This window comes from Cupressus sempervirens, chromosome 4, assembly GCF_028749045.1.
Source record: "Cupressus sempervirens isolate cs-2001-9-10 chromosome 4, ASM2874904v1, whole genome shotgun sequence".
NCBI classification, from domain to species: domain Eukaryota; kingdom Viridiplantae; phylum Streptophyta; class Pinopsida; order Cupressales; family Cupressaceae; genus Cupressus; species Cupressus sempervirens.
The window spans coordinates 240303500-240329028 of NC_143121.1; the positions used below are offsets into that span (position 1 = coordinate 240303500).

The 25529-nt window shown below is 34.6% G+C and overlaps 1 protein-coding gene across 1 annotated transcript; it reads left to right on the forward strand.

The window, feature by feature from the left end:
• The first annotated feature begins 6098 nt into the window (after positions 1-6098).
• Positions 6099-12305, forward strand: LOC149560898 (TMV resistance protein N-like). The gene is made up of 5 exons (XM_089823697.1): positions 6099-6957; positions 7631-8795; positions 9161-9445; positions 9615-10955; positions 11438-12305. The coding sequence occupies exons 1-5, from the start codon at positions 6467-6469 to the stop codon at positions 11942-11944; spliced, it is 3789 nt and encodes a 1262-aa protein (XP_089679823.1). The 5' UTR covers positions 6099-6466; the 3' UTR covers positions 11945-12305.
• Positions 12306-25529: the final 13224 nt, after the last annotated feature.

Here is a 25529-nt window from a genome sequence, read left to right on the forward strand (position 1 = left end):
TTTTGAAAGCCAAATTCGTGGCGGTGGTTTTGGCACTGTCGAATACACAGCTCTGTGATACATGATGTGTATTGAATGCTTTTTTATGATGAATTATGGAAGTTATGGTTTGGTTGGCCATTTCTTGTTGTGAGTTGGGTTTCTTGCAGAATTTGGGCCAGAAACTTGGGCGCATTGCTCTGTTTTGCTTAACATCTGTGACCTTGTTACTGAGGTATCGGCATAATGAAGGGTTTTGTTGGAAGGGGAAACTTGCATATGTGGTTAAGCACGATGGAGTTACTCATCAGAAGTTGTCTGTTGTTATTGTTGGGTTCTTCTGCTTCACTCCATTGTGAAGTCATTTGTGAGTTATGTGTGTAAGCATTGTGGAGATTGTTTACCAGTTTTGACTTGGCTTTTGGGGCTTTGGCATCAAGCTTCATTGCAAAGCATTGTATTGAGCATTTTCCATCTTCTGTATTATGCGTAGGGGCAATTTCTTACCCTACTCTCTCTCTGTTTACAATTGCATTGTTATTTTGATAAGCATGTTGTAAATGGTTATCAGTTTTACATGATGTATATTGGCACTCAAGGATGGATATATGCAGAGCATGGCACTGTGTGCAATGCTTAGCCCTGTATATATCCACACTTGAATGTGAAATATGGAGATATCATTTTGGGTGTTTCTATATGTATATACATTTGGGCTTTTCCCTAAACATACATTTCTTTCTCCGAGTTGAACTCGGTCGAAGCCTCATGCTTGTGACAGTAAGTATGCCAGTGATTGTGTTATACTTATGGGTATTCGGCTTTGTCAGGGTTGAGCTCTGAGGGAACCCATATCTTAGAGTTCATAGATATGTGTGGTTCGGCCATAGTCACAAGCTCGCATTAGGTTGCAGACTCATGACTGATCAAGGGCATAGTCACTCTATTTTAAGAAATAAATAACTTAAACCAAGGGTTAAGTCATTATAATAAACAGTGTACTTGAATTCTATAGCTTGGTCATTATATTTTAAAAATAGTAATATAGTGAACAGTACATGATAACTGATGGTAATGATATTCTGTCAAATAGTTAAAAGGAAGCTCGAATCAAGTAGAAATTTCTCTGCGACAACATAATTTACCCATTATTATATGATGGAAATTGAGTCATAATTAACTGTTGTTTTGTGAAATTGTTCGCAACTGAATAAGGCATTATTTTATAAACAAAGACATGGATAGATGCTGTTATTTCAAATATCGACATGGTCATTATGTGAACAGCTAGTGTGCATCTTATAGCTTAGGGATTTTACATCCTAATCACTTTTGGTCATTGGCATGATGTAAGTTACTTTGCATATTTGTAAATCGCATTTTGAATTGATTTCAGATATTGTATTTTTATATGTTGTTGTAGTTATAACTGGGTGGTGGCTTATTGTCAAACAGTGGTATAACTTCAATAGACACTTGAATATTCAATAACATTGTAAATAATCATTTGTTAAAGCATTGGCTGCACTTGGATTCAATTATGTTTAATTTTTCTATGAAGTGTCTTAATAGCATTTATGGATTGTTATGAGATAAGATGTTTGAAACATAATTTTTTTTATAAAGATGCATTTCAGTTCATAATTGAAATGGAAAGTCGTTTCTAGTAATGAGGTAGATTTATGATATATGTTTGATGATATGTCATTTAAACAAAGAATATCATATGTACATTGTTTTATTATCTTAGGTCATTTCGAAGGAGAAGTTTAGTTTATTATAACAGTAGGAATAAATAGTATAGTACTACGATTGGTAAATATCATTAAACTGATGTAATAGTTTAGTTGTATTTACGAGATCGTAATATTGTAGTATTTATTTCCGTTGTTAAAATAATCTAAGTTTACTTTCGAATTTGGCAGTAGAAGATGAGATTTTCAAAAGATGAAGAATGTAATATCATGTGAAAATTGACTTGTTATTCGTTGCATGTGCATTCTTAGAATATCTGTTTGATGTGTATTTTAAGGATATATGTAATGATCGTATATCGAGGTGGTTGAATATTGATTTATCCTATTCAGTTAATTAATTCAGTGATAACTTTAAGATGAATTGGGTGGGTTAATTACATACAAAAAGATAATTGGCCTTACCTATGACTTAAACCAGTAAGGTTAAGTACGCAAAACAAGGCAAGTCTCTGTTACATCATTTCACGAGTACCATAGAGAATTCCACTATGTGTTGTCTATGAGCTTACCATATACGGATGCATTATCTTAGCACCATAGTGATGACACCTCAGTATATATATGATTCATTTACTGGTTATTCTTAGTGCGAGTTTAATTTTGCATTGTTAAGAAGATGGTTACTTCTTGCATATTAATTTTAGAATTGCACTATGTTATGTGGTTCAGCTATTTGCATTATGATTTTGTATATGTTTATTCTAACATGTATGCAGGTGGACTACGCTTTTCAACTCAGTGTGTACTGAGCCCTCTTTGAGTTGTGTTGCATTTTTGTGTGTGTTTCAGGTGTTTCAAGTTGATTAACAAGTAGCTAAGGATGACTGTTGAAGTTACTTCTTGAAACAAAATTTGTTACTTGTAGAGTCCATATGTTGGACATAGGCGTTTAAGAATGATATCGTACTTCATTATTGTACTGAACTTTTTATGTATTAACATCATAATGGAAATTTATTTGGATGATGTCTTCTTCTATTTTGAGGTTTACGAATTAAGAGTGACTCAATCATTGTTCTTATTCTTGTAAAAGTTGATTAAATTTTTTAAAAAAAATTCTTTCGTTCATTATGCTTGTTCTTTGTTTCCAATTTATTATTTTTGCTTTAGTGTAGCATTACAAAGTCGTGATTATTTTTGCAAGATAACTACTTAAGAACAAGATAAAAGATCTTAAAATAATGGTCTTTTAGAGGCCCATCAATCTCAATTGAGGTTTTAAGGGTGGTTTCTAATTTCAATGGCCTTTTTTATTTTTTTCCTGAAGAAGTTATCTTCTTTGCATAAGACTTGAGTATTCTCTAAGAAAATGTGGTGTTTGGTGGTTGATGAGTGTTTGGCTAGGGCTGACCTAGCAACTCTATCATGTTTTATGTCACCACCATCTTCATTTAATCGAGTTTTGATAGAGCGCCTTGTTTTTCCTAGTTAAGGAACACCACATGAGCATTCAATCTTGTAAACTTCAAATTCAAGAAGGGTTTCTTTTGAGTCTTTTAGAGTGGATATGATGTTAACCAATGAGAAGGGTTTAGAAGTTCTACAAATGCCTTTATTGGCCAAAATTTTGGCAATCTTATGTGAGATACCATTGATAAAGGGCAATGAGACCCTATGAGAGTGAGATATATTGGGGTGTTTGGATTGAGATAGGAAGAGGATTTTGTTGTCTTTGATAGCCTTTGTGATTTGTCTACTTAAGTACCCATTCATTTTGAAGACATTGCAAAGATGTGAGAGCTCGAGGTGTAAGTGTTCATCATCGCAAATGCAAAAGGCTCTCAAGATGATCATCTTGAGAACACCATTTTTTTTACTAGAGTGGTGGTGTGAAGACAAGTAGGCGTCCAGATTTGTGTGGGTTGATTTTCAAAAGGCTCGATGACATGTGGAGCCATCAAGTTTCTTGATGAGTAAGATGTCAAGAAAAGGGAGGTGGTTGTCTGACTCAATCTCTAACATGAAGGAAATGCAAGGTGTGATGCTATTGAGATGGGTGTGGAAGTCGTGGAGTTTATCTTGGTCATGGGGTCAACAAATGTTTGTGTCATCTACATATCTTTTCCACCATCTAGGTTTGAGGGGAAAAGAATTGAGCATGATTTCTTTGAATTGTTCCATGTACAGGTTTGCAATATTGGGAGATAGTGGCGAGCCCATGGCAACCCCATCTGCTTGTTTGTAGATAATATTTTGGAATGAGAAAATTATGGATCTAAGGCATAATTCAACTAATGTGGCCATTTCATCATTAGTCTTTCACTTGACAATCTCTAGGGAATCTTGGATTGAAACTTTAGTAAAGAGAGAAACAACATCAAAACTCATTAGGATGTCAAAATAGGAAAGCTTTTTGTCCTTGATGAACTCAACAAAATGGGATGAGTCCTTGATGGAAGATGGAGTATTGTTGACTAGTGGCACAATGTGTTTGGCAAGGAAAGAAGTAAGAGGATAAGTAGGGGGTCCAATGGTGTCGACAATGGGTCTAAGAGGAACCCCTATTTTATGAATTTTCGGTGCATTGTAAATGCGTGGGGTTATTTCTTTTGAAGGGATGAGACACTTTTTGGTCTCATCGCCTAATGGCGAGAAAGATATTGTTGCCTTGACCTTGTTTAAATTTTTGGTGCAAGGGTTACACTGTAAGATTTTGTAAGTACATTTATCTGAAAGAGGGTGCAACATTTTGGAGGCGTAGTCTTGATGGTTCATGATGACCATGGCATTCCCTTTGTCTACTCAAGTAATGATAAGGTCTTTATTCTGAAGCAATTCAATTAATGTTAATCATTCAAAATGAGGAATTTTATTCCTCAATGGTTTGGCATGCCTTAAGGCAACTACACAATCTTGTCAAACTTCTTCAGCCACATCTAAGCGGAGGGAACGAACCAAATTCTCGATTTCAATGAGAAAATCTATATGAGGAATGGTCTTAGGGGAAACTACAAACCCAAGACCCCATTTAAGAAAATTGAAAGCTTGAGTACGTAATGGTGCATTTGAGAGATTTATGACTAATTTTCTCTCCCAATCTTGGATGTATAATGAACCCCAAGTTTGACTATAAATATATCTTTTACATTGTATTTATTAGTGAGTTTGTCTTATTTCTCTCTTGTGTTTTCTCATATAGGTATATCAAATTGTAATATAGGTATATATCTATTCCTTTACTTGTTCTCCTTTTCCATATTTTTCTAATTGTTGAGCCTCAAAGTCTTATAAATTGTTGTGTACCCACCCCCATTCCTTTCTCCTTTTATGGGTCTGCAATCTTACCATATTTATCTTTAGCTCTCTCATTCCCATGATGGATCACAAAGTGTAGAGTGTGATCCAAAATGTTGATGCCAAAAAAATAAATTAATAAATAAATTTTAAAAAAAATTGGAACACAATCTACCCAGAAAATACAAACAAAGAATTCTAATAGATTGTGAAAAACTACTATCAACAATTCTTAGCTTGATATTCATCCCTATTACTTTTACTTTCCCCTTTCACCCGCCTATATTCCTTTGAATCCAACCGTTAAATTTTTTATTTTATTTTTTACAAAAAAAATTAATCCAATTTAATGATAACAAATTCTAAAAATGCCACACAAATAAGCAATTTTAGATCAATGTGACAAAATAAAATTCCAAATCCTCTTGAAGCTTCCCCAATTTTATATTAACTTTCCAATCCAATTTAACACTAATAAATTATCAAAAACAATAATAAATTATGACAAAATTCTTTCAAATAAACAATTTTTGCTTAATGTATAAGATAAATAGATTCTTGTAAACCCTCTCCAATTCTATGCAGTCACTTGAATATCAAAATTTATTAATTCTTTAAAATTTACAAATACTTAATTTATTTTTAATTAAATATTAAATAATAAATTAATACCCATTATGTCAGCTTCCCCAAAACAGTTGACCTCTGATCTTACCTGGATCTTACCTAGAACGATAAACCATCATGAAACACACATACACTATCGATTGAGACATGGCATATCTTTGCCATACATTTGGATATGTAAAAGACGCCACGGGGCAACATATATGCACCCCTAGGCAGTGTTAAATAGGACAGCTTAATAAAATTAAAAACTTATTTGACCGTTTATTTCTCTCGTTTCAAATTTATTATAATTTCAAATGCAGGCGAGCCAGCTTAAATTTCGGGAGTATCTCTACCCTTCGTTGGAGGCTTCGCAGAAGTTTCAGCAAGGACAGTTTTAACTTTAAAAAATTCAAAATTATAGCACGTAATCGCATCGCCTGAAGATATCATGAAGACCCGCGATCAACGATTTCACATTACGTGTTTTTAAGGCCTTCTGCTTAAGTGCGAAGATTCCAAAATGTGCTGATCTGGTGGAGCAAGAGCCTGCATAAATTATTTGTTGATATTGCATTTGGGTTTCCAACAAATCTTCCAGATTCCACCTTATAATAACTACTTTCAATATTCTAGAGTGTTGACTATTGTAATGTTTGAGTGGCATGCCAAAACAATTGCTCTCATGAACTGATCTGTGAACCTTTTCTTGCTGTCTCCTCTATGCTGGTCATTTTCGGCTTATTCAGTACAAAAAAGAAACGAAAAGCTCTTGGTGTTTTATTAGGATCACCCCAGCCTTAGGAAGAATAAAGGCCCAATCATCACAGAAGGAGAAGAGAGCATTGCAACAAGCGGTAATCTGTCTGTAATTAATCTGATAGATCATGTCGCTGACTAACGATGATCCCTCGCCGAGGACTCTGTCTTCTACATCAAGGAGATACCATGTTTTCTTAAGTTTCAGAGGGGAGGACGTGAGAAGAACATTTGTAGATCACCTCTATGCTTCCTTACAAGATGCAGGGGTTAATGCATTTCTGGATAGCCATGAAATCAAAAGAGGGGATGAGATCTGTTCAACTATTTACAAGGCAATTGACAATAGCGACATTCTAATTCCTATTTTCTCCAAGAATTTTGCAGAGTCCCATTGGTGCCTGGAGGAGGTCGCTCGCATGTGCAAAGCAAATGGTAAAATCATACCCTTATTCTATGATGTCAAGCCAACAGAAGTAAGGAATCCTTGGAGAGGTGCGTTTGCAAAAGCTTTTGAGGAGAAATTACAAAGATACACACCCGAAAGAATTAGTGAGTGGGAAAGTGCTCTCCATAAAGTTTGCTCCTTCTCTGGCTGGTGTCCTGAAGATATATCTGGGTATGAAAGCTAACTACTTATTTTTTCAAAGATTGTCAGTCATATAAGCTGTTGAAGGAAATGCATTAAGCAATTATGTTCATGCAACTCTGAAGAATTGTAGGAAAGCTGGGTAATATTTGTTTTGAGCTGGTCAGCCTCAGTGTTCAATTGCTAGGATACAACCCTTAGGATGCATTATTTTGAAGTAAACTGCCAGGAAAATTTTCTTAACCTGCAGATAAGTTATTGTGCTGTTGATAAATCTTTTTTAAATATAAACATGTCTTTCTCACTCAGTAGCCCTATATATTTTTTTGTAAAATCTCATGTTATGCATTCAAAAGAAGTATAATACACAAATTTCTGACTCATATTAATACACAATATCCTTCCTGTTGCTCGGAAATAAATCCTCTTACTCCATTGTTGTTTGGGTTACCATTATTTCTTCTCTATTTATCAATGACAGTCAGATTTATAGAGAATCTTTCCAGCTTTTCCAAATGCATAGTGAAGATTTTCTCTTATGTGACTTTGAAGATCACGAATCCTGGGGATTCTCAATCTAAACAGAATTTTAGTAATTTTGAATTTTCAAAGAGAGATTTCAACTGTTACAGGAAACATATATTAATAATCATTGCACCAAAACCTGGCAATATCTTGTTTTACAAACTCAATTGTCTTTCAGGTTTGAAGCACAACTCGTAAAGCTTATAGTCCAGGATGTTTTCAAGATATTAGATCAAAATGCGACCCCACTGGAGGAAGCTTTGCCCCAGCCCTTAGAAGAAGATCCCTCAGATACAATACCCCAAGAGATCAGAAATGAACCACTTAGAATTTCAAAGACAATCTTAATGGGTATGGAAGAGCACATGAGTAAAGTTATAAAAATGCTCAATACAGATTCTGATGAGAATGTCCTCACAGTTGCCATTTATGGAAATGGGGGTGTTGGAAAAACCTCTCTTGCAAAGGCCATCCACAATCACATTTATCTCAAATTTGATGCTACCTGCATTGTATATGATGTCCGTCACAAAGCACAAAATACAAATGGTGTCGCTAAGATGCAGCGCCAGATCTTAAAAGACCTTGTCAAGTTCAAGGATAAAGTTAATGATGAGGTTCACGGAAAGATGTTGATGAAGGGACATTTGAGGTCCATCAAGGCCCTTGTTATTCTGGAATATGTAGATGACTGGAAGCAGTTGGAAGTTCTACGAGGGAACTGGTTTGGACCAGGTAGCAGAGTGCTTGTAACAATGCTCGATCCAAACATACTAATGAGTGAAAATGGAAGTTTTGTTTATGAATTGCAGGGACTGGCTATGGAACATGCTCTTCAACTTTTTAGCTGGCATGCTTTCATGAGAGATCAACCTGAAGAAGATTATAAAGAATTGTCATACAAAGCTGTGGATATTTGCAAAAGGCTTCCATTTTCACTTGAAGTTCTGGGTGCTCATTTGTATAATAGAGATTTAAGCCATTGGAAACAAGCCATTCAAACACTAGAAAATTCCCATGGCAAGAATGCCATTCTTAGACTTTGTTATGATGGTCTTGAATCTGAAGAGAAGGAAATGTTTTTAGACATGGCTTGCTTATTCATCGGAAGAAAGAGGGAAAGTGTGATTAGCTTCTGGGAAGCCAGTCATTTGTGTCCCAATGTTGGCCTAACAAAATTAATGCTGAAATCACTAATTAAATTAGACGAGCATGAAAGATTTGTAATGCATAGCGAACTGAGGGATATGGGACGAGCTATTGTAGCAGAAGAGTCGCAAGAACCAGGGAAGCGGAGCAGATTGTGGAAGCCAGAGGTTGAACTAGTTATAACGGAAGGAAAGGTAAGGCTTTCAATTCTGTTTACTTTATTCTTCCTCCCAATATTTTCGAGTCCTTATATCAGTTTCCTTATGGGGTGGATCACACTACACAATCCATCATTAGGATGAAGCGAGCAAAAGAATGATGATAGATCATGTAGTGTGATAAAAAATATTGATAATAAGAAAAAACTCTGTTTAATCCAGGAGGACTCAATTCTGATATTTGAGGTGTGCTTTTAACTTATTTTTTTGTATTTGGTCTTTCCAGTGTCCCACTGTTTTTATTGGCATGTTGCATAGGACAGTAGTTGTTTCTATTTCCATATAAGGACTCAATGTCAATATAGTTTCTAATAGATTTCTATCAATATTAATCTGATCAGGGAACAGAAAGGGTGAGATGTCTTATGATTACCCACCTTCAACAAGATGTAAAACTTCAAGCTCATAATTTGCAAAGAATGTGTACTTTGCAATTGCTTTGGCTTGATGGAGCTCTTATAGAGGGTGACTATAGAAAAATGCCTCCAGATTTGAAGTGGCTAAGATGGGAAAACTGCCCTCTAAAATGCCTGCCATGTGAATGGAATTTGAAACAAATAGCAGTTCTTGATCTAAGCTTCAGCAAAGGCATTGAAGTTGTGTGGTCAGAACCATCCAATAAGGAGGTAATTTCAAAAATAAAACCTTTGTATAAGAGACTGAAGATAAAAACTGATCATTTAATCTTTTTTTCCAGTGATTAATAATATTACAAAAATATTTAACAATATCAAAAAAAAACTATAGAAATTTCTGCTTAATGTGTTCTTAATGATACGTTTTCTTTGTTGGCAGGGGCCGAAAAACCTCAAAGTACTTAAACTAAATTACTGCACAAGTCTTCAAGTCCTTCCTGATTTAGCCAACCACAGATCTCTCATACAACTGGAGCTCTGTGGTTGTAAGGAGTTGAGGAAACTGCCAGAGTCCATTGAATTTCTGACAAAGCTTAAGTACCTTGATCTGTCAAATTGCTGCAACTTATTCCAACTTCCTAAAACCATAGCTAAGCTGAAATCTCTGGAGGTGCTCTTTCTATCTAATTGTCACAGCATCAGAATGTTACCTGACTCATTTCAACATTTAAGAGTTCTTAAAAAAGTCAAATTGGATGGAATGCCCTTGAAGAATTTGCCCAGATCCTTTAGATGGTTGTCCTGCTTGGAGAAGCTTTCTCTTCATTTCTGCTATGATTTAAGAAGTCTTCCTCCAATTGGAGAGTTGAAGCACTTGAGGTATCTGGATTTACATGGTTGCTCTAGCTTACAGACTCTACCTGGCTCAGTCTATGAACTTGAAAGCTTATGCCGGTTGGATTTGACTGGTTGCAAAAGAATTAGCTTAGGAGCAGAGCTAGGAGATGTTGTTTGCATGGAAAGGTTGGTTCTAAGTAATTGTGGTGCAATATGGAGCTTGCCTATATCAATAGGCCAACTTAATTGTTTACATCATCTGAACCTGAACCACTGCACTTCTTTGTTTCGACTGCCAGAGGAGTTAGGAAATCTAGTCAGTTTAGAAGAACTGTTACTCAATGAATGCTACAATCTATGTGAACTTCCACAGAGCATAGGGAATCTTTCTTGCTTAAAGATTCTAGAAATGGAAGAAACCTACAGCCTATCTTGTCTTCCACCTAGCTTTTCAAGACTTACTTCCTTGAAACATCTAAAAGCGAGTGGTTGTCCTTTACCACAACGCATTGGAGATTTTTCATTATTAGAAATTCTCCATCTTAAATCATACAAAATGACCTCTTTGCCACCAACTGTCGGTACACTTTTTCGACTAAGCAAACTCTACCTATATCACTGCGCAGAATTTTCAGAACTTTCACATCTTCCGAAGGAGCTCATTGAAGTGCATATTCAAGATTGCTTGGGCCTAAAGATGATCTCTAACATGCAAAACATGAAGAGGTTAAAGCTTTTGAGGATACATAACTGCAGGGAACTTGTTGAATTGCCTGACCTTGGGTCCTTGCAGTCATTGCAAGAGCTCTCAATATCAGAATGTAGGAATGTTACGCGTATCCAAGGAATGGAAGGGTTGAAATCCTTAAGAAGAGTGCATGTTAAAGGTTGCAGATTGGCCGGCTCAGGAAGCTCAATATTGAAACCCCGCCAATTAATTAAGGTGACTATCATTTTCCCCATAATCTAATGATTATCAAATATAGGACCACTTGTAGTGCAGTTGTTATACTGAAAGAAAAGATCAATGCACTCCTTAAAAAAATTCATCAGTAAAACCCCCTATAAACATGGGTAAAATGATCCAAGACACATGGTTATATAGATAGTTTCATTAGTTTAAGCTAAACCCAATGGCTTTATGGAACAAGCACCCCACATACAAGTTGGGATGTCTCATGTCCAACATTGGAAATTTAAGAATCAAACGCAATACATCCAGGAATCCAACTTGGGTATCGAACATGGAAAGTAGGTACCTTACCGCACACTACTTTTTTGTCTATTAATTAAGGTTCCATGTCCATAAGTACAAAGTTATGAGATCCATCATGATCGACATGCAGCTGAGATAGACTATTAACATTTTCAGAATTTGAAATTGCCTTGTATACTAATCACTGTAATTTTTTATTGGAATTACAGGAAACACATTGTCTAGAGTTACTCAGTTTTTCAGCAAATGAGATACCAGAGTGCTTAGAAAAGAAGATGGAAACTAATGGTGATGATTTACTCTATGTTACACTGGACAGCAATGAGCAATGTTCGGGGATTATATTATGCTTTATGGTGAGGTTCAAGGGCAGGATTGGTTCAGTTGGTGTGGAACTAGGCACTTTGAGAGATGACAAGGAGATTTTCAATACCAGGCTTGTTAACCACTCAAAAACTGTGGAGGGAGATCAGATTTTTGTGCACATTTTGCGTAAAAATCACCCCATGGTTATGATGGTGCAGAGTGGAGATGTCATCCGGGCCAAGGTAGACAAAGATGATGAAAGAACATTAATAAGAAGTGGTGGAATACAATTCTTCTCTGAAGGAGAAGATGGGAAAAGAGAAGACCAAATACTGGACAGCTTGGGAAAGGATTTGACAATGTTAATGGAAGATTTTTCTGAGAATCTAGCCTTTGAAGATGAGGAATAAAACTGGAGCTGGAAAATCTTTTTTGTGTACTGTTCCAGTCAATGAGGCTCAGTTTTAATAGAGTTGTTTTATTTTTAATAAGTAGCCTAAAGCATGGTATCCATAGATGTTTTGAATCACAAGCAAGAATCAAGTTAGCTAGATCCTATATTACATATATGTGATATTGCTGTGTCATCTATGAGCAACTGCAATTAAGTCAATTAAATAATTCACATTGCTCGTTCAACAAGTGCTGCATAGAATGTGCCTTCTGAAACATCGAAAAAGTTATATGGGTATTAGATACATTTTTCACATACAGTGGACACAACAGCTATTGTAAATTGCATATCAATATCAAATAAGTTACTTTCTATCACATAGATCCTACATGTCTGGTTTATCATAAAAGGATATTTTTGTTCTATTCTATATACTGCAATTATTATCAATTCATCTCTGTTTTTGTAGGATGAAACTTATCTGCTTACTTTCCCAATTCTGAATAAGGGTAGTGTGAGATCTGTTTTGTGCATGAAATAATAATTTGTAGTTGATGATTGTTCCAGTTCCTCAGCAATGTTATAGCTAAAGTTAATTCAAAGCTCACATTCTAATTGATATAAATTGCAAAATGGACGTAGTTTATATCATTTGTTTGTAACTAATCAATAAGCAAGGGTTGCACGAGCAGCTCCAGTCCCTGCCTACTGTGTCGAAGTGGTAAAGAATCTTTCAAGCATCTAAACAATTAATATTTGTACTTGACTGTATCAGCAATTATAAAATTCAATGGCATAACTTGGGCTTTTGAATCAGGTTTATAATTGATATTGAACTCATGTGCAACCATGCTTCCTAGCATACTAAATTAATAGATTCTTCATACGGTAGAAAATGTTCATGATTTAAAGATTCCAAGTCATACATTTTATTGTGACCAATTGGACAACCTACATTAAATATATCCCACTTAAGAGTTCCTTGATTTCTTTCGTAAGACATAGTTATCAGACAAAGAAGCTCACTTATGTTCTTTAAAATTATTTGGTTTTCCTACTCCCGTATAGCAGACAAATACCAGTCATGATAAATCATAGAGGGTTTGTTCTCAAGAGTTCCTTGGTTTCTTTCTCAAGACGTAGTTATCAAACAGAGAAGCTGAGTTTTATTTTTTTAAATTATTTGGTTTTCCTACTCCTGCATATAAGACAAACACTGGTCATGATAAATTGTAAAATTTTTTTTTCTAAAAATTGTGCCAATTAAACTCAATAGGTGGGAGAACTGCTTTAATAGACTAAACTTACTAAATCATATTTTCTCAGATATAATAAGTGTGCAGATCATTATCAAATTCCTACCAATTTCTGCAATATCCAACGTTACTATAGAATATATTTTCTAAATTGGTAATACATTTTCCAAAATTCAGAATGCCAAATACAAAATGAAGCTAAGAAGCAAGTGTACCAGCCTTACTATTATTCTTCCCATGGGGTATATGCAAATGCCAAGGTCTCAAACATATTTCTAATGTCCATGTTTGATTCTTGTAAAGTCTGAGGTGATCCTTGCCCCGCTACGATTAGTGGCAGTGTTACATTAATTATGAACAGGTGATGAAGAGGAATATGAGTTCTCGCTTTTTTTCCTGAAGTATTTAGAAACTCGTCTCATTGTTTGCTACTGATTCAAATAAACTTCAATTAAAAATTGCAACATTTTTTAACTGAATCACCCTCACATTATTTTTATCTCTGTCTGCAATACCAGTTTTTCTCGTACCACATTCACTACAAGGCTCTGGATGGTGTGGACCTTCACAGATTTCTTTTCAAAATATATTTTTGAACTATCGAATAGGACACAGCAATCACTTGATATGGTTTATGATCAATAGGGCATTAAAGTATGCTGTCAAGCTAAGAGTGCTCTAGTAGTTGCATGACAGAAGGATTACAAAAATATCATTCCTATTAAATATACAGGAAATTATTCCCATGCTGGGCTCATATGTGAAGTGACTAAATAGAAAGAAAAATAAAACATTAAACAACCTATAAAAGGTCAAGTTTCCAAACATGATAGTAAAGAAGTGTCAAATTCTCCACCCATGACATTTTCCTTTTGTTATACTCAAATTCGGTGATAATAATCTCGAGTAAATTTGACATAGCAAATAAATAAATACAAATTTGGTGGAGAATCAAAGATATGAATATGGAATAAAAAATTGTAAATTAAATAGATGAAGTCAATATAATTACAAAGAGAAATATAGAAAAGGGAAATGATAGTTGACACCATGAAAGTGCATTCAATTTCAAAGCTATAAATGTATACATTTTGAATCTATCGTATAAAGTAACCAAAACTTGTGTCAGTGGATGATTACTGTTGCTAGGAGTTCGCTAGACTCAGTACAGATGATTAAACTTCTAGAGGAAACTGCTCCCAATGTCATCAAAGATCAAATTTGGCATCCTGCAAGGTACAAAGCTCTTCCTCATCAAAAACTCTCTCTTCAAATTTGATTCATTCATAATCTCCGAAGACATAAAGAAACAGCCTGCTAGGGAGATCTGTCAATGAATTGCTGCCCAAATGTCCACCTTACTTTACCAAAATTGAATATGCAATCTGCATAATTCAGTGAACGTCTCTGAAGTATGACTCTGATCTACACACTACTATTATGTGGGAATCACCTTCAAATGACGAAAATAAATTCTGCAAAACCCAAACAAAATAAAGGATACACAATAGACAAAACACCTTCTCACAACTATTAGTTACTCATTCAAATCTTATACTGTTGAAAATCTATAACTTACATAATAATGTGAAAAGGCGCTGCTTCTAAAAACCTGGCCAAACTCTTTGGTAGCAGAGCTGACTTCTCTGATGTTTAGAAAAGTAGTATAGCAGAGTTGGCAATCTACAATCTTATTTAGTCCAACACCTCTACCAATTTGAGCCACAAATAGTTCATGCATGAGCATAAATTAAAAATGGAAAAACAAACATTGAATCTATAAAAAATGGTGGTGAACATACAAGAGAAGAACCAATAATCTTATAGTAATTGAGGAAATAATGGGAAAGGGTTTTTGTTACAAGGAAAATAGATTAGGAATTATGGGACTGATTAAGAAAACACCAAAATTGCATGCCAACAAAATTAAATACAGGGAAAAAACAGCTTTGGCACTCTCTATTAAATTTATCAGACATGTGAGCATATCTGCTGCCAATTATTTGTGTTGTCGAAAATGCAGCTAACTGCAGCAATATCTTCAAGTGAGCCTTAAACTGTAAATGGTGAGGATCACAATAGACAGTCCAGAATAGTAGTGCAACGAATTGAAATCAATTTGAATTACAGTACAAAGCAGTTGAGGAGCCAAGCTTGTGGGAAAATTATGTAAAAGATGAAATTGAATGTCAAACAAATAGAAAAGGAATGAAGGGCATAATTTAGTACACTGACTTACATGCAAGATACCATACAACCCTTACACAAATGACATGAATCTACCTAGAAAAGTGCCACGCTTGCCATGTTTAGGTCCTTGTTATTAGGAATTTAGAACGCTCTGAAACTATGTTAGAAAGAACATAAATGCAGAAGCAGTGTGCTGAAATAGAGACGATTCCATTGAAATAGGGGAAGAGAGAAAAATATTCATTATATCATATTTTTCAACTGTGTGATTCAACTCTACATTACTATCTATCTATTCCACTATATGCTTTCAACTTTATGCTACAATAGATACATTTGATATATATATAAAATAGGCCAAAACTCTATTACAAATTACAAAAATGGGTACCTAAATCTGGAATGTTCTTTTTGCTTAACATTCAAAATTCTCGTTGTTGGAGTCATAATTACATCTGACACTCCCCCTTAATCTTGACTCTGTGAATGCTGTTGTATTTCAAATTTTCTGCTTCTTTGAAACTCTATCAATCTATACTGCTGCTTTGTTTTGCTGAGAAAGATTTTCCTCCATTTGAAGGTTTGTGTTGTAGTATTCTTTTTTACTCTATAGGGTAAACATGACTGGTTTACCATCTCCTTCTTTGCAAGGTTCTTCTATCAATGAAAGGCAGAATGTGATTGGTTCTCCTTCTATCTCTGCAGGGTAGAACATCACTGGTTCTCCCAAATCTACTTGCTTCCTTTTCTGGAGGGTGGAACGTGACCAGTTCACCCAAAAAACCTCTTGTTTTGTCTTTACAGGGAGCAAACACGACTGGTTTTCCCTTTGTTAGCATTTTCTTTCTCTCAGCCATTCAACAAACATATTTCTTATTCATTTTTTTTTTTTGTCATCTTCTGCAATAGCATCTTCTTGTAGTCTTTCACGTTCTCTCAGCCATTCAACACACTTGTCATTGTATTCTTTAAATCTTAAGCTCAACATTGCTTCTTTTCCTTCATTTCAATTTTTTCTCTTCTTTCTTTCTTCTTGTTTCTTTCCATCATATCCTACTGCTGCACTTTTTCTTTTTCCATATTTTATCTCTTTCATTATTTTTATCAATGCTCTTTTACTCATCATTCTTTTCTCCATATTTTGTTTTCTTATTTTTCTTATCCATAGTCCCTTAGCACACACTTCTATATCTTTTCACACTTCAACTTGCACTTCTCAAACACAACCAACAATTTTCTATTTCTCCTTTTTGGACAAGCACAATAGTGCCTTCACATTCTTCTTTACTTGTCATCACATCTTGTTGTATTGTCTCTTTTGCTCACTCATCATTTTTCTTCATCATCTTTCGCACTACACTTTTCTTTCTTCTTCTTCAATTTCCTTTTTTTTAATCCACATTCTTCTTTCAAACACATGCAACTTATTAAATTTTTAACCTCACTTTTCACAAAGATTCTTGCTGCCTTTTTATTTGCACATTTACAATTTCTTCATTGCCCACTCAGCCATTGGCACACAAACTTCTTTATTTTCTGCTGATAGATCTTCACTTTTTGTTATCTTTTCTCCTTTTAAAACATCTGATCTTCCAATAGTTGTGGCAGTCCTTCATCCTTTTTATAATTGTTGACATTTTTCTTCACATATGAAAATTTATACATCCTTTTAAACCTTTTTGTAAGTCTTTCCAACTGCACTCATCAATCCATCCACAATTCATCTTTACACACTTTGCCATTGGTTCTTTCTTCCATTCTCTATTCCAACACATCTTTTCAGAATGATTTCTCAATCCACAAATCTTGCATGGATGCAAGTCCCAACACATCTTTTCAGAATGATTTTGGGACTTCTATCACAATGAGCACATTTATTATCTTCCTTTGTTTGTGCTGATTTCTTCACACACACATCATACTGAACATTATTATCACAATTATCATATCCGAGACCTACATTCTTTGGTCTCCAAATGGCCTCAATTGGCTCTTTCATTCCTTGTTCATTCTTTCCTAATCCTCTTCTTTCATAGCCCATATTTTTCATCATTTTCAAACCAACACTATTATTATCATAACAAACAAAATCTGCACACTTTTTGTCATTTTCTTGCTTATACTCTTTATCACAAACACTTTCAGCTTCAACATAATCACATTTTCCATTCACATAATCACATAGTTCATTTGTGTGACATGATACATCACACAAAGATTGATTAGACTTCAAATTTCTACTCTCTTGTTTCAGATTAAACAATTTCATCATCAACATACTATTTTCCTCTTCCAATTTCATCATCTTTTCTTCTAAAACTTTGTTCTTTTTCTCAACATCATCAAACACACTTAACTTTTCGTCTAATTTTTAATTCTTCTTTTTGACATCATCACATAGCTTTAACATTTCTTCTAATTTGTCATTTTTCTCTTTAACTTTGATCAATTCCTTTTCGAAGTCTTGAATTTGACACAAATACTCATAATTCTATTTTCCAACTTCTTTGAAACTTTTTATCAATTTTGAATTTGACTCTTTAACACTCATCAATTCTTCTTCCAAACTATATTTTTCCTTCCTTTCTCTTTATCCAGCTTTACCCATTGAAACACAAGAATTTAAACTCACTTTTTCTATCAATTTTTTTAGAACAGCTCTCTTCTCTTCTTTTCCACAATAACTCAAATCTCTTAAAAGAAAGAAACTAACCCAATACACTTATCCAATAGTTGCTTAATTGAAAGACAACTAGAACTCTCTATTGTTCATAATACAATATTTTTAAATCTTTCAAATCAACAAAACAGGGGAAATGATTATCTCACTTTTTTAAAATCAGCAAATGACATTACAGAACGACAGTATACTTGATTTTTCTGCACTTACAAATTTATCTCTTCATTCTCTCATTTTTAAATCTTTCAAATCAACAAAACAGGGGAAATGATTATCTCACTTTTTTAAAATCAGCAAATGACATTACAGAACGACAGTATACTTGATTTTTCTGCACTTACAAATTTATCTCTTCATTCTCTCTATGAGATTTCCAGCGATCTCCTTCAAAGATGCATGTTCCTTTATCTCCAATAGTAGCAAACAGTCCTCTCTTTTTCTTCTCTAACTTTTTCATAGGTTTTTTTCTTCAATCCACACAAATCTCAAACCTCCTTTGGACAACAACACTTTTTCAATCAACTCCATGGTTCTGCATTCTTGTTTGCAACAATCTTTAGTTCTTACAAACATTCTTCACACTTAATACACTTATTCAAAGAGAATTGGAACTCTCAACTATTCACAACAGGACATTTTCCATTTGCTGTTTTAACCACTCAACATAGAATATTTATAAATAGTTACCTTACCAACGTTTTTCAGCTTCACACAAGTTCAAATCTCTTAGCAGCTTACCTCTCTTAGCTTTCAGCACAACACCATTACTTCAACTTTGATTTTGTTTATTTGTTTAACACTTTTAGACAAAAAACTGTAAGCAGGGGGGATTAACTGACTCGGCAGACTTCCATTTTAGAGACTTCCATTGCCAAGTGCTTGCTAAGATCATTTTGCTAAATTTTTCTCAATAAAAAAACAAAAAGATCATTGAGAAAAAGCATGGCAGCCAATGAAAAAATATGAATTTTGGAGTGGAAAATTCATTTTAATAGAAATTAATCAATGGATCATAGTTTATAGCATTTTTTTGCAGTTTCCAAAGTTTTAACTTATGCAAAAAAGAGACACGAAAACTTTAGTCCCAGGCCTAGACGACAAGGACTAATAAGCTTGAATATGACTTTGTTAGAGCCCACACTCTCAATCACTTAACCAAAGGCATGCACACTATTTTTCCTACAGCATAATAACATTCAAAATGTTCTTGAAAGATAATGTAATTTTACACCAATGCACCTCTTGAATGAGTATTAGTAATTTGTTTATAAAATAGATTTAAAGAAAATTAAAAATTAATTGGATGTAGCTTACGAATATAGAATTGATCACAAGGATGTATAGAGATAAAGTCATATAATAGAAAATGGGAACCAACAATAGCAACAATTGAATGGATCCACTCTAAAAGTGCAAACAAAATGAGGATACAAAAGAGAACACTCGTTACCATCGCTCAAATTTGTGAGCAAAAGAGGGGACATATTAAAAATCTTCTACAAAGTCAACAATCTACAATGATTGCCTTAGCCATCCCATTGATGCAGAAGCATCGAGCTTGGTTTTGTGTACCCTATGTTACACAAGCTTAGGATTATTCTTAGGGCATATCTGTGGACCATTTCCTATGTTTGCATAACTATTAGCTTGTCTACATTCGAGTTAGAGCTCTTTTGGTGGTTGTTAGTAGCATGTTCTTCATTTCTCGAATAGACTTTAGAGATTGTTCTTGCAATCTTCGATCGTTGGGAGTTAGCATTATTTTATCATATGAGTTAGTTATGCATGTAAACTTTGGACATGTCCTAAATGTTTAATTAATATAATCTATCAAACTGACTTGTGGCTTGTTGGGTATAACTATGGAGTCTTGTAATGTCTAGAGTCATCAGTTGTTAGCATGGACCATCTTAATGGATGATAGCTAGGAGTTGGAAGTTTGCATAATGATTGAGTTGAATTTTTCTTTGTAATGGTCATAACCAGGAAAGACTCCAAGCCTAACATGTTGGATGTAAATCTTATGATTCTAATATATGAATGAGAGTTCTATTGATTTGAATCTCTGTGTTATTGTTCATTTTTCTGTGAGGTTATTAGATAGGGGCTAGGTATATTAGAAAGTGAAGCTCACCAAGATAATTGAGAGGGGCAGGGGGGGTGGAGGGGTGGGTGGTGAACCAATTATCCAATCAAAAGAACACTTATTAACCTTATTTAATCTGAAACATGTAATCAACAAGTGCAATAACCATACAGAATAACACCAGATTTTTTAACTAGTGAAAACTTGATCCGAGGGAAAACCCCAGTGGGGATAGTACCCAAAAAATGATGTACTAATATATAAGTTCCTCGCAAAAGGATTGACCCTATTAGGAGCCAATGAAATACATTCAGTACATATTAGTCCCTGTTAGGAGGCTTGAATCCCTATGAGGAGATTCCAACCCTGTTAGGAGTTGCGCCGACATTGCTAAGAGTTGTGGAAGGCAGAAGGACCCACTATCTAAATAACTTCAGGGGCAAGACGATTGAACTCACTATCCAACTGGCTTTAGTATTATTCCTTTCAGAACAATACCAAATGATTAGTTGTCTACTAGGACAGTCTACCAAATATAATCACTTCACTCTCTCACTGTGCCTCTGCTGCACCAAACACTTCTCTGATCTCAAAACTAGATCTGCATAATCACATTACATAAAATCACTTATATCGCTTACTCACATATAATTTGCCAATTCACACTTACAATTCGCTTACATTCTCACTTAACCACAAGGAAAACAACTTTCCTTTATACAAAGTCCTCAAATTGATTTAATGAGTCAACCTTGAAGCTTTCTCAATTTAGAATTACAATAGGACCACATTAAGATAAAACAATGCATGATACATTACATCTTTTTATAATTACATAATTGTCCGCTCATAGTCTTAACAAATTTTTACACATGCAACCTTGGACTTTGCGCACTCAACCATGTCATCATATGATGTCTTCTACCACTATCTAACTATGCTTAACCAAATTCTACCCCTATTAGGAGATATTATCCAGTTACCAGAAACCGCTTCTCAAGAACTGTCTGTATACTGCCTTCAATAAATCTTGAATATTTGTTATGAGTCTTCAACTTTCTTCATGCACACTTAACCATGACATTAAGACAATCTATAGAACATATCCTCCACTGCATTTGACCTCATCTTTAATCCTTGAACCACACAATGTCAATCTCTATCTGCTGCTCTGTCAATCTACACAAAATAACCAGTATGTTGACACAAATGACAAACATTTCCATGAATGCAACATATAATCATACTGAAAATCTCCCAAATTCTCCAACAATGCTAGGATACTTCCCCCTAGGAATATCATCAACATTCATACTAACAAGCTACCCATTTGGCATTGATGGGAACATAGATGAAAAACATCTAAGTTCCAAGAATACCAAACATACAACTTTCTTGTTCTACTCTTTTCAAATCCTCTTCATCAATCAAATTTAAATCTCAGGAACAACTCTCCATCAGTGTTGATGCTCCCCCATAGATATACTTCCCTTATTAACATCAATGCTCTATCTTCTCCCTTGTATCATAAGATGATTTTCATGTACAACTTCTCTCCCACTGACATCAATGACATAGGCATCATTATGTCAAATAGGCTACAAAACCATCTTCATCAAACTCAAGTGTCCAAAGACACTGTTAAATACAAGATACCAAGAGTCCTTCGTGACTCTGCTCAAACAAAAATACTCCCCCATAGAGGATGCATTCAGCAATCAATCCAGATGAATAATAGTGCTCTATACCACTAGACTAATGCAATCTCTACATCATCTACTCAAAAGTAGGCAGGGGCATAACCCCGAAAATACCTCTCAAATACTCAATTGTATCCTTTGGCAAAGGATTTGTAAATATGTTTGCATTATGCTCCTTTGCACTGATATACTCTAGTATGATTTCATTTTCTATAACTCTCTGTCAAAACATGATACTTAATAGATGTGTGCTTTGTCTTAGAATGTAAAACATGATTCTTAGACATACTCACTATACTTGTGTTATCATAATGTATGATAACAGGTTTCATAAACTTAACTCCAATGTCCTTCAACATCTGCTTCATGCACATGATCTAATTGCAATTGTTCGTTGCTGTTACATACTCTGCTTCTGCTATACTTTGTGAAATGCAATCTCATTTCTAGCTTAGTCAAGAAACCAATCTTCAACATAAAAAAAATTCTCCACCACTTGTACTATTTTTGCCATCCATACTACTTGCCCAATCTGTGTCAATATATGCTCATAAGGTGAAGTCATTTGATCTGTCATACCATAATCCAAAATTAGGTGTACCCTTCAAATATCTGGAAATCCTCTTTTCTACTGCATAATGTGATTCTTTAGGATCAGCTTGAAATGTTGCAACAATGCAGACTGTAATTGCTATATTTGGTCTTGTATAAGTCAAATATTGAAAACCTCTATTCATAGATATGTTTGTTCAATAGTAGGTATCTCATCTTTGCTAGATAACTTACGACCAGTTACCATAAGTGTGCCAATAGGTTTACTACTTTCCAAACCAAATATTTTCAACAAGTCTTTCAAATACTTAGTTTGTGATAAGAAAATATCATCATTAATCTGCACAATCTGCAAACCCAAGAAATACTCCATCTCACCATCCATGCTCATCTCAAATTCCTTCTCCATTTCGTCAGCAAATTTCTCACTTGCTACATTATCACCTCCAAAGATTATATCATCCACAAATACTTCAATAATTAGTAAACCATTCTCAATGTCGTTCAAATACAGGTTACTCTCTGCAATACCTTTAGCCAATCCCAATTTTGCCAAATATTTATCCAACCTCACATACCAAGCTCTAGGTGCTTGTTTCAATCCATACAGTGCTTTCTTCAACTTGCAAACTATATCTCCTTTCATCAAAGGAAAAGCTTCAGCTTGCTCAATGTAAACCTTTTCAAGTTCTCCATTCAAAAATGTTGACCTCACACCCATCTGTTACACTTTGAATTTTTTGTTAGCCGCATATGCCAAAAATATTCTAACTGCTTCTATTCTAGCAACAGGTGCAAATGTTTCCTCATATTCAATACCTTCTTGCTGTGAATAACCTTTACATACCAGTCTTGCTTCATTTCTCACAACCTCACCTAGTTCATTCATCTTATTTCTAAAAATCCTCTTACTTCCTATAACATTCTTGTCCTTCGGTCTAGTAACCAATTCCCATGTTTTACTCTTCTCAATCTGATCTAATTCTTCTCTTATAGCTTGAATCCAAAACTCGTCTTTACTAGCTTCATTTGCACTTTAAGGCTCCACTTGAGAAATCAAACATAGTTCTTCTCTTTGTACCTTGTTTCTTGTTATTACTTCTTTGTCCTTGCTACTAGTAATCTGATTAGTAGGATGATTCTTTATCAAGCTTCTATTAGGTGTTACCATCTCAACTCTTACTTCAACTCTAGGTTCACTCCTTGGTTCTTCTCTTTATTCCACAATCTCTATTTCATTCTACAAAACTATGTCAATCTCATGAAATAACTCAACATTCTCTTGGTTAGCCTTTGGATTGGCCTCTTCATCTGAATTATAATCAAGTATCCTTTCCTAAATACCAAAATTTTCGTCAACTCTAACATTTGCACTCTAAAAAACAGTCTAGTTCTTTGATTAAAACATATGTATGCTTTACTCTTCAATTAATAACCAAGAAACATACCTTAATCACTTCTTGCATCAAATTTACCAATCTTGTCTTCTCTCTTGCTATAACCTGTACTTCCAAAAAAATTGAAATACTTAACTGAGGGTGCATGTCCAAACCAAAACTCATAAAGGATCTTACTGGTACCTTGTTTGATCTTAACTTTGTTCATTGTATTTATTATTATGTTAACTGCTTCTCTCCAAAATGTCTTTGAGACATTATTCTCAAACATCATAGCTCTTGCTGCTTTTGTTACTTTTTTGTTTCTCTTTTCTACTATACCATATTGCTCAAGTGTCTTAAGGGTTGAAAGTTTTCTTTTAATGCTATTTACTTCACAAAAACTATTAAACTCATCTAAAGTAAACTCTCCACCTCTATCAGGCCTTAAACACTTAATCTTTAATCCAGCTTCCATTTTAACTTATTTTTTAATCACCTTAAACTTCTCAAATTCTTTAGATTCCTCTCTAAGAAATGTTACCCACATCATCCTAGTAAAATAATCAACAAAACTCATGAAGTACATTTCATCGTAGAATGCTCTTGTCTTTGTAGGACCACTCAATTCTGGGTGTACTATTTCCAACTTCGCTAATGTAGTAAAATTCTTTCTCGAAAAAGAGTTTTTCTTATGATTTTCCATAACACATTCCTTGTATGCCATGGTAGTAGGCTTCACTATTTTAGGTAAATCTCAAATAGAAAGTGTAGTGCTCACTTTCACAATGTTATCAAAATTTATATGACAAAACCTCTTGTGCCATAACCAATTGTTATCAACTTTGGCAACCAAGCATGTCATCTCTATAGGATTCAACTAAAAAACATTACCTCTTGATCTTGTACCGATACAAATCATCTTACCATCTCTATCATTCATAATACATATTCTTTCTGTGAACTACAACTAATATCCTTCGTCGACGAATTCTCCAACACTCAGAACATAATGTTTTAGAACATCAACAAAATAAACATCATTGATGTTAGTTTTTCCATCAATAGTAACATATCTGTATATGAGAAAATGTTAGTATGCTAATAGAAACCAAATTTAAATAAAGCTTCTACAAACTAAACAAAATTCATAAACTTCAAGATAGACTAAGATGAGCTCTTAATTGAGAATATGAGCCATTAATGGGCTCTCTCAATAAGAAGCTCTCTTGTTGAGTAGCTTTGTCTAAATAGATAGGATGTATGCTCAAGCTTTATGCTTCAAAAAGGGCTTCAATGGATGATTGTGGATTTTTGGTGTGGATAGATGGCTTTAGTATGGATTTGGCTCTCAAAATAGCATTATAACTTTACTTCATGGATTGTGTTATTTTGCAAAGGGGAAGGATCCAATTTATAGGCAAGAGGCTTGAGGGATTGAGGGCTAAGATGCAAGGATGGGAAAAAGCTCATGGAGGGCTTAGATTGCATGAGAGGAGAGCACATGGATTGTGCTTCCTTATAGCCAATCAAGGAGTGACACATGTCACATGGTGAGAGGATGGAGGAAAGGGCAAGGATGAGTCAACAAAGGAGGCTCAAGAGATAAAATCTTCATAAAGACCCTCATAATGACTTGTAAGAGCAATAAAAGGGCTTGTAAGAGTCATTTATGACCTAGTGGACTTCATAAAGTTTTATGGTTGAGATATTTTGAGGGTGATGAGAGCAAATTCGACTTGGACTTGATTAGAAATGTTT

Bases quoted from the DNA above. Each gene is read 5' to 3' on its own strand.
- LOC149560898 (XM_089823697.1), top strand. From the start codon at position 6,467: ATGTCGCTGACTAACGATGATCCCTCGCCGAGGACTCTGTCTTCTACA. The intron at 8,796-9,160 runs GTAAGGCTTTCA...TAATCTGATCAG, and splicing joins TAGTTATAACGGAAGGAAAG to GGAACAGAAAGGGTGAGATG. The intron at 9,446-9,614 runs GTAATTTCAAAA...CTTTGTTGGCAG, and splicing joins CAGAACCATCCAATAAGGAG to GGGCCGAAAAACCTCAAAGT.